This window comes from Curcuma longa, chromosome 3 (genome assembly GCF_044706935.1).
Source record: "Curcuma longa cultivar G26 ecotype Majalengka, Jawa Barat chromosome 3, ITB_CL_G26_1.1, whole genome shotgun sequence".
NCBI classification, from domain to species: Eukaryota; Viridiplantae; Streptophyta; class Magnoliopsida; order Zingiberales; family Zingiberaceae; genus Curcuma; species Curcuma longa.
The window spans coordinates 35,609-45,823 of NC_133863.1; the positions used below are offsets into that span (position 1 = coordinate 35,609).

General features: G+C 37.5%; 2 protein-coding genes across 3 annotated transcripts; both read left to right on the top strand.

Annotated features, from left to right (window-relative positions):
* Window positions 1-663: 663 nt before the first annotated feature.
* Window positions 664-3,748, top strand: LOC141824869 (uncharacterized). 2 transcript variants are annotated; one of them, XM_074712201.1, is made up of 4 exons: window positions 664-726; window positions 942-1,636; window positions 2,596-3,033; window positions 3,343-3,748. In XM_074712201.1, exons 2-4 carry the CDS (start codon window positions 1,015-1,017, stop codon window positions 3,510-3,512), a joined length of 1,230 nt encoding a protein of 409 aa, XP_074568302.1. In that variant the 5' UTR covers window positions 664-726; window positions 942-1,014; the 3' UTR covers window positions 3,513-3,748. The 2 variants fall into 2 exon arrangements, with proteins under 2 accessions (XP_074568302.1, XP_074568301.1); XM_074712200.1 differs by having other exon boundaries at window positions 669-726; window positions 937-1,636.
* A 1,612-nt stretch (window positions 3,749-5,360) lies between these two features.
* On the top strand, window positions 5,361-9,917 carry LOC141825274 (uncharacterized). Its single transcript, XM_074712663.1, has 4 exons — window positions 5,361-5,681; window positions 6,975-7,442; window positions 8,303-8,337; window positions 8,425-9,917. Exons 2-4 carry the CDS (start codon window positions 7,115-7,117, stop codon window positions 9,232-9,234), a joined length of 1,173 nt encoding a protein of 390 aa, XP_074568764.1. The 5' UTR covers window positions 5,361-5,681; window positions 6,975-7,114; the 3' UTR covers window positions 9,235-9,917.
* Window positions 9,918-10,215: the final 298 nt, after the last annotated feature.

Below are 10,215 nucleotides of genomic sequence, written 5' to 3' on the forward strand. Positions count from 1 at the left end.
TCAAATTTAAATTTGGCAATGTATATTGAGAATAATGAATTTTTAAATAGATGTAAAAGAATATAAAAAAATAAGTTGATTATTTTATGAAAGAAAGAGGAGGGATATTTTGGGAAGTGAATTAGGTAATCCTGAAATGGTAAAATGTCATTTTAAAATTATGATACTTTACTACAATATTACTGAATTAAATAGAGAATTTCTATTTTATTTTGACCTTTTTAGTCTTTGTTCAAATGAAATAATTTGTCATCCGGAGTGAGAATAATAAAGCTAATTTATTTGAATGATATAATTCAAAAGTCTTACACATTTAATTTTTTAAATTTGATTTAAAAATTAATATCTGTTTAAAAATAAAAAATCAATTTCCTTTGAACCAATCTGTCGATACACCCAACAATTCACCCGGACCCACCGTCGGCATCGGAACACGTCAATAAAGGTACATGCGTGGGTAGAAGTTCAAGAGTAGCTCATAGAGTTTGACTTAAGAAAACCAATACTAGTCAACACGACTTAAATCGAACGTACCTAGAGTCATACAAGCCAATCATTGGCTTAATCGTGGTGGCACGCGTGGGCCACTTCGGGTTTCTCTAACCTCACGAAATTATATTTGAAAATGTTGCATTTTCTGATGGCTTCATATTTATTCGTCGAGGAGTCTGAAGCTTTGGCGACGCGCAGGATCCAGGCCTAGGGTTCCACCGGTGCGACGCCCAGGTGAGAAATCTCTCTAAATTTCCCTCTTTTTGCTCATCCTTTGTCGATTCTGCGTCATCCGGTACTAATCGTCCCACTGCCTTCGGACTTGTCTCCTTCTTGAAGATAATCGAGCTCCCTTTTTTGAGATAATTTTTTGGATTGGGCTTTTGATAATGGTCTGTGAAAGATTCCGGTGAGTTTGTGACCTATTTGATGGATTCTTTGCAGTTCAGGGCTTCGTGGATGAAAAAGGTGCGACCTTTGGTTGCCCAACAGGCTTAATCTTCTTGGCCCCTCGTCGCTGAGATGCCGACTTTCACCACGGTCGCCTTGGAAAGGCTCGTGGAGCCTAGGTCTCGGTATCCTGCTACGAAGCCGCCTCCAGTGCCGGTGGAAAGAGCGGAACGAGGCACCACGGTAAGGAAGGGCGTTCCCCGGCCGAATATTTCACCCGCCCTCTATGCCACCCCGGTCACTACTCCGCTTCCTGATTCCCCTTCGTCATTTACTTCGGAATCTCCATATCTTATCAACCATAAGAGAAGAGGGCCTCGTCTCATTAATGGTCTCCAGAAGAACAATGCCGTTGGCGGACAACCTAAGCAATCAGAGGTGGAACTGAAGGTTGATGTGTTGAAGACAAATGACCATGGTATCAAGAAGCACGACGCTGATGATGCCCACACAAGCAATGGCGGGCCATTAACAGATGAAGCCTGTGATGGGAAGGTGCAAAATCAGAATCTGGATATTGGAAAAATTGGAGCTGAGGATGTCAAGAAGCCTGTTTTGGTTACTATTGAAAGTGATGAGGTAAATGAGGGCTCTCTTGACATGCATAGCATTGTGAGCAATTCCAAGGTTGGAGATAACTGTACTTCATTTGGATCAAATACTTCTGCAATGGAATTTTATGATGCTTCGGAAGGTATTTTTCTTGCTCAAATTTTGGATTTATTACCATATTTGCTGCTTTGGTGTGATCTACAATCAACCTTCCAATTAGGGGTAGCAATTGAACCAGCTACTCGCAGTACCTGTTTATAGCAGTGGTTTTACATTTGAACCTGATTGTCCATTTCAACATATTAATTGAGAATTACAGTCCAATCTGGTGCATTTGGTGCTGGCTTTTGACTGGTTTGGCAACCTCTTCCCCTCCTCTTCTGGGTCTGGGAAACAATGGGTTGAAGATGAAGTGGGAGTGGGAAAAAAATTGGTTGAAGAAGATCCAAATAGAATAACAAACTAGTGAAAACTGACTTTCTACTATCACATTCATTATATCTAAAAGAGTAAAGGAGTTGAATGCCTTTTCCTTTGTGCATTTCTAGAAAACTGCTTTGATTTTTCTTCTTTGTTAGATATTTTATGCTCTTAATTCATGTAACGCTAATGGTCTCTCTGTTTAGACGATAAGACACAATACATTGGTTGTTATATGGGGAAGTGTACATGTGACATTCTTTGTTGTTTTCACCTTATAAGTGATACACTTGTTATCACCTACTAGTTAATACAACTCCATATGCCAATACACAACCATAATCTGGATTTGCCTAAACATCTGTGGAAAAGAAACACCCAAGAGTCATCGTGTTAACTCAATGGCATGGTGGGTTATAGTTCTAGTTCTATAACATTGAAAGTTCATTCTGGTTTGGTTCACATAACTAAAAGAAAGCTACATTAGGGGTATGCACCTCTCAGAAATATTTTTGACTTTAGTTCTAATCTCTTGAATGTTCATGGTGTTAATGAAGATATGTAAGAATGAGGTAATCTATAGAACTTATTGTTTTTCTTATTTTGCTTGCAATCATAGTTTACATTCTACTCTTAAACTAGCATCAGGAATGTTATTGCAGTTTTCCTTTTTTGTTTTAGAGTTCTCTACTGGTGGTTCACCACAACCTTCCTATAACAACTTGGAAGATGAATTGTGTGAGTTGAAGCTTAATCTCTTGATGGAGATAGAGAAGCGGACACAGGCTGAAGAATCACTGGAGCAATTGCGGAATCTCTGGCAGAGGCTATCCCATCAGCTGTCACTACTCGGATTAAGCCTACCTATTTCACCAAATATCTCTGAGGATGTAAATAAACAGTCGAACTTGGATCCTGTGGAGGAATTGACCCAGCAGATTGTTGTTACACGCTTTGTAGCTGATGCTGTTAGCCAAGGTTGTGCTCACGCCGAGGCTGAGGTTGAGATGGAACCTCAAATTGCAGCTAAGAATTTTGAAATTACCAGGTTAAAGGATCGACTCCAGTATTGTGAAGCTGCAAATAGGGAAATGTCTCAGAGGAATCAAGAAGCAGTTGGTGAGAATACTGAGCTTATTACCCCTTTAATTTACTTCTCATTTAATGCCACCTTTAATTTAATAATTTGGTTGGTTACTTAGAGAAACCTAGATTGCATCAGTGATGAAAATGATTTGGCTGTTTGAATTACGATCGATATGAAAGTAATGTGAATGCATCCATATGAAATCTATCTCTTACTATTATGCACCCCATATTTGTTTGATGCATATTGAAACAATATGAGCTGCTGAAGAACTCCATATCGTTCAATTATTATATTTTGCCCAGAGTCCTGATGTTTATGGCACAATCTATTCGCTGCAGAAATGGCTAGGCAACAACGCAACAAGCGCAAGAGGAGACAAAGATGGGTCTGGGGCTCAATCTGCTTCGCCGTCTCTCTCAGTGCTGCTGCTATCGCTTGGTCCTATCTTCCTTCGTCGAATCCCACCCCCGATGAAGGTGATGCATCGATCACTAGCGAGCAAGGATGATGAAGAATCATCGTAATAATCAGCTCAGCCCATCTTATATGACTATTTGTCTTTGACAAAAGTTTACTTGCATAGTCATAGATGCAAGAGATCTGCCAGGTATTCTCCATGCTGGCTCTCAGTTTTGAGATCTTCATCTTTTTTTGGGTTCCTCTAATCATTGTTTGAGTGGGTAATTTCCATTCAAGACTTGTTTAATAATAAGAACACAAACAGATATGAATAGGTTTCTTTTTCTGACTTGTTCAATGGTGTGTGAATATAAAGAAGCTGGGAATGCAGGATTTGCATCTGGTGTGTAACACCCAACAATTGCAAGTTTGCATGGTTTTAAAACTATGAGCAAATGCCAAGGGCACTTGGGTTGGGTATGCCAAACAATTGATTCGGTTTGTTGAGTTTGAATCGTAACTAACTTGGTTTCAGTCTGATTGGTTACAGTTCAGTGGCTCAATTAACAACACCACAGTTGCTTAGCCCTAGTTGGAATTGACGGTTTCGATGTCCATTGGAATTCAGTCCGTCACCCTAGCGATCTCATACGGTCGGCTTCACGATTATCTGTGAGGAGTCAAGAAACTGTAGTTGGTCACGAAGGAGGAAGGTATTGTTCGACTTCGTCGAGATTCGAACTCTTGCCCTCTTCTGCAAGTCTGTTCCGTCATAACCAACTCAGTTATGCTCTAGGAGCAATATTTTTTACTCTTCAAACTTTATGAATTAGGAGTTCATTTCAATACTATCTTCTTTATTTTCATTCTTAATTTTAAAATCTCAATTGCTTGTGGTTTCAATTTTATAATTATAATAGAAGGAAGAGGTTTCGAACCATGGTGAATTATGAATCGGCAATTTTGAATCGTGAATTGTAATCATTTTGGACGGTTAAGGTTAAGTGCTGACTTATTAGGAAGTGATGATTTTGAACTGTCGATTTTCAATCATGATCGGGTCTAGTTGGGCTTACTTGTGCTTATGTTGGGCATAAGAGGAGATAAAATATAATGACTTATTTATTAAAATTTTAAAAATTATGTTAAAATAAATAAAAAAAATGATGTGCCAAATTAATTTGTCTTAGATGATGACAACGATCATTGTATGAATTTTATTATCTTGATTTAGCATTACTAATATCAAATCAAACTATTGATTTGATCAATGATATTTTCTTTATAAAACACTGCTAAAAAAGTTAAATTAAAAATTATATTAATTTAAAGACAATTAATTATAAGATTTTGTATTTGTTTTTATAAATTTAATTCGAAAGTACATAAAAAATAAATGTTTTAAATAAAAATATGTTATAGAAAGTAAAATATAGAATAAATTATATATCTAACTAAAATATTAAAAAATTTAAAAAAGTAAAAAAAATAAAAGGATGATCTTTATTTTTATTATTATCAAAAGAATATTTTATTTTAAAAAATGGATTTATCATGTTTTTTTATTTTAAGATATTATAATAACTTAGTAATTATGATCAATTATTATTATATAAAAATTTCTTTACTAACTTGATTAAAATATGATCATAAAAATATAATAATTTTGTTATGCACTCTTTTTAATATTTTTTAATAAAAAATATAATGCAAAAGACTAAAATATTAATTCGAAGTTCTCCGATCAACCGATAAATACGAAAACATGATTCACCATCTCACCCGGAAATATACCCTTCTCAGATTTTGCGAAACATCACATCCCCGCATATCAATAGCGAGTTTAAAAGTGGGTCAGGGAATTGTGCGTACCAGAGCGATCGAACTGGCTCTACTGTCGTATCTATATATATATATACTTCAGTCTCACCCACATACGTTATCTCTCTCTCATCTCGAAGAAGACGGCGAGAAGAGGCGGATCGGGCCGAGTGCGGCGAGAAGAACCCTAAATCTTGCTTTTGGGCGTTTGGGAATTTCGAACAGCGTTACTGGTTACTCGATCGGGTTCTGTGTGAGGCCGATTGGACGCGAGCGAGCCAGCGAGCGAGCGGCGATTGCGGGGAACCGATCAGACAGTCCCTGGCCAACGTGGCTCATCGTGCTGCCGCCGGTGGTATTCTTCGCGGGAAGATCGAAGTTGATCCGATCAGCTTCCTGATCTATTGGCGCCTTCTTGCACTTTTACCAAGCATGGTTTTTTTTTTGAGCCTTTGAGGTACGACGCTAGATTCTGATGATTGTAATACCTCGCTCGAAAGTTCTTTAGCTCGGTGTGTTTTTTTTTCGTATCAAGATGATGATTGAACTCGATTTATTGGTTTTTGGTGATTTTGCAAACGAGTTATTACTGACCTTGGACGGTGCTTTTTTTTTTTTTTTTTTGTATTGAAGTTTAATTTATTTATGTTTGTGGCTGCTCCTAAGTAGCTGAACAATTTCTGATTTTTTGACATGATTTATCGATCATGAACTATCGATATCTCAAAATCGAGAATTTACGGCTTCTTACGTCTTCGCATAATTTCTCTGTTTGCATTTGTAATCATAAGAACCAGTAACAGTTGCTGAATCATCGTAATGGAAATTTCCTGAACTTTCAAGTAATTCTTTTGTTAATTTCCTTTATGGCGATTTCTTTCTCATGAAGAAACCATAGAGAGAGTGGGCAGAGCTTTTGATTTTTCATATAAAAGAATCCAAATTCGCCTGGGTGCCCAAGTAAACTTTGTCCAAGATTCCACTGCCTATAAAGTTCTTTTGTAAGAATTGATGCATTTCGGTTATCGACCGTTCATAAAGTTAAGGCAGGTGTAAAAATATTGGCTGAGACCCACACACTTACCAAAAGAAATACTTTTTTTTGTGTGGCATACAATCAGCTTGAAGCAGAATTTTTCTGTTTACCACTTTCTCGTATCCTATTCTTCCTTTTTGTGAACTTGATGAGGAAGGAACGTATCACTCTTACTTGATAAGAAGTTGGGAGTCTTATCGAACTATTATGTTTGACCACAAAGCTTAGTTGTGAGGAATGATATGCTGCATTCCTGTCTCTTTTTCTTGCTGTCCCGGGGATGTAATGGTTCAGAAAGACAGTGGTACTCTATCTTGTATAGAATAATTACAGCTACTTACCTTTTTTTTGGATTTTGGCTTCACATAAGATGCTGATGCCGGCCACGTTTTTTCTTCTCCCATTTAGCACTTTAATGGTTCTTCCTTGGTATCATCAAAATTGAAGGATCATTTCAATGACAATTTGCAAGTCTTTTCTTCACACTCACACAAACACACACAACCACACAGTTTCTTTTTCTCAGCTTTGAAAAGGGTTAGTCCTAATCTTAATGCTAAAGAGATATTCACAGGATTGTGATTGTTATCTTCTTTGAAATTGTAAATATATTTTTTTATCTGTTTATGTTTGTCATGGCTTGATAATGAGGAAGATATACTTATGTTTGTGGTTTGATATGTGTTTTTTATAAACTTCATTTGCTTGTGATAGGTGAAGCTGAGGATTCATGGTTGGCATTCTTTTCCAGGCTCCTGATCATGGAAAAGAAACTTATCTTTGTTCCGTTATGAATATCAATATTTGTATTTTGCTTATCAACTTTCTATAAAGTAATACTATAAAAAAGTAAAATGGGGGGCAATTGCTCTGTGGCTGTGAAAGATAAACATTTGCCAAACCCAGCTCAACTTGATGTTCCACTCTCAACATGTCGAAACACAAGGTATTCTCCTACTTGGAGCTTTCGGTGTGACAACCGAACACACATAGAGGTTGTTATGGATAGCTCTCCTCAAATCTCTCATCATCCGAATTCTGGAAATGAAGTTAAGAGTGAGTTCCTCACTGAAGCAGAAAGATTATCTGAGAGGGCTGGTCCGTCAACTGCTTTCCAATTACAAAAAGGTGAAACACCAATTAAAAATGGAAGTTCTAGGATGGCAACACATGATAGTGCAGGTATGTTGCTATTTTGTTTTCCTTTGCAAAATATAATTATATATATTCGATGATGATTAGGCAGAATAGATAGCACAATAGTGATTTTTTTTTGTACTTTTCCTAAGAAACTAAGAGGAATTTTTGGTCTTTATATTTCTTTTAAATGATAAAAATGTGGATGAGGAGGGTGCTGTCAACTGAAGAAACTGCTGTCTTCTCAAAACGATGGTGCTATGTCTCCGATAAATGCCATTTCTCATGTATCTATGTTTATTTACTATTAAATGAATCTCACTCTATTAAATTTATTAATAACCCAGAATTGTGATATTATTACTAATCTGTTTGTTATTGTCTATGTTTTGATCCAAATGATTGTTCTAATTTGTAAATCATCACTTGCTGAGTAGTTCCAATGTATAGCATGTGTATTGGTTCATTTACTCTAAATTGTGATAAGCAAACCATTGCCGTACTTGAAGTAATCTTAGAGATCAGAATATTTAGTGGTGACTCTACTACATATGCTTCCTGCTAGCTACAAATTTACATTTTTTTTTGGTTAACTCAATATTATGAATATTTTGCAATTTGGATTTAGGATAGACTCCTATGCATTTTCATATATTTTGTCACCATTCCCATCTTATATTTACATTGTATAAGTGATAACTTGCGTGCTGTACCCTCAACACGATAACCAACAAGATAGCTGCTGATTGTTTTATTATTTGTTATCGAGATTATGATCTCTAGTGATTTGATGAGACAATTACCTCTTTGGTAGTGTTTCTCAAAGTAAGAAAGGAGACTAGTTACATAATTTAGTTGGGTTTCTGGATGCTGATCTGACTAACATTTTTTTTTTGATTAAACAGCTGATCGATCCAATGGAAGCACTTCATCTCCCAAGGTGAGATTGAATATTCTCGAACTATTTTCCCCCCTTACCTCTCAATCACAGTTTGAATATGCTGTAACTGTCTTGTTCAATTTCCAGAGAAAGAACAGCTCTCCTAAGCCTGCATTCTTGGCTCCAAGTGCTTCCGATACGATGATCACTTTCTCAGTGCCTTCAATGCCCTCCCCTTCGCACAAAGCAGATCCATCATCTTCAAGGGGTCGTCGGCTTCCAGCCGACCCAACTTCTTCAAAGAAGGCAGCTTGCCAGTCGCCAGACAGCAGAATCCCTTCTGTTCAGTCTCTTAACGAAGACAACTCTCCTGAGGGAAGACAGTCATTTGTTCTCTCCGTGGGAGGTTCTCATGGTGGGTCTTCGAATGGGTGGTCCATGCGAACGTTCTCCGAGCTTGTGGCCTCTTCAAACAGGGAGAGATGGTCGTTCGAGAGCGACAACCTCACTCCCAGCAGCACTGCGATTTCCAGCTCAAATGATCACCAGCAGGCCTGTAACATATGCTCGACTCCATTGACAGATTACTGCATCGTCGCTGTTTTATTCTGCGGGCACCTCTACCACGCTGGGTGTTTGGAGAAGATGACCAGTGAAATCGACCAATACGACCCGCCATGCCCTCTCTGTACGCATGGACAAAAATCTGCTGCGAAACTGTTCAAGAAATCTGAAGCCAAGGCTAAGAACAGACCGTCAAGCGTCGGAGCAGCCGACGATGATGGAAAAACACTACTGTACGATCGCCAAAGGGTAGGAGGACTCAGGAATGGAGCTAGGTTCCCCTTCAACTTGAGGCGATATTTCTCCTTTAGCAGACCATCAAGGTTGAAATCTCAAAGCGAATCTACGAGAAAGAAAGGCTTCTGGAGAAGAAGAAGCTCTGGTTCTTCCTAAACTCAGCAGCTGCGGAAGAAAGGTAGAGCAAGGGCATGTATCTTGCTCGCGAGATATCGTATAAAGTTCCAGGCTTGGGTAAGGCAAACCAAGTGCAAGCTTACAGTTTAGATGCAGAAGGCATTCCTGGATCGTCCTGTTTGATGCCTTTGACATCTCTTGCAATATCCCTAGATGTATGGAAGTAATTTCTGTGAATTCATCTTCTGCTGTTTGTGTAATAACTGGTGCTATCGATAAGCGATAAGTGTCTATATCGTTGGTTACCATTGGAAGTAGTTCTCCAGGTGGTGCAACTTCTCCATGGATTGCTCCTTCACCTGACATTTTTTAGCTGTTTTTCTTTGAATGTAGCATGAATCAGACAATTACGAGCTTATATAATTGCAGTCGGAACGATGACCGTGACGGTGGACGAAGGAAGAAGAAGGGACTGAAGGAGAAGCTTCCTGGCTCCCGTAGCAGCTCCCATGGCCATGCTCATGAACCGATCGAGAACAGGAGAGAATTATGATTAATATGATCAGGAGTCAGCTGCACAGCACGATCAAGAAAAGGAAGGGATGATGGAGAAGCTCCCTGGTCATCATCATGGTTAATTACACATAACAGTAAGTAATTACTATAGATAAATATGTATACTTAAGGAATAAATGTAAATTGTAACGCATGCTTTGCTTCTAACGGTCTGGCCGTATAAATTATTTTCTATGACAAATTATGTTTTTATATATATATATATATGCATAAGATCAAATATAAAAATATTTTATTTTATTATATTTCACTTTCTTTAAATTAAATATTAAAATTTAAATCATAAATCTTTGAATCTTTTAAAAAAAATTATTTTTTTAAGTTTATAGGGATGATTATGTAATCAAGTGTCAAATTCAGGTTTACAAGTGTTATAAGCTTATTTGATAGGGTAATCAAGTTAAATTAAATTAAATCTAAAATGAATCAAATTTTTAAAAGTTA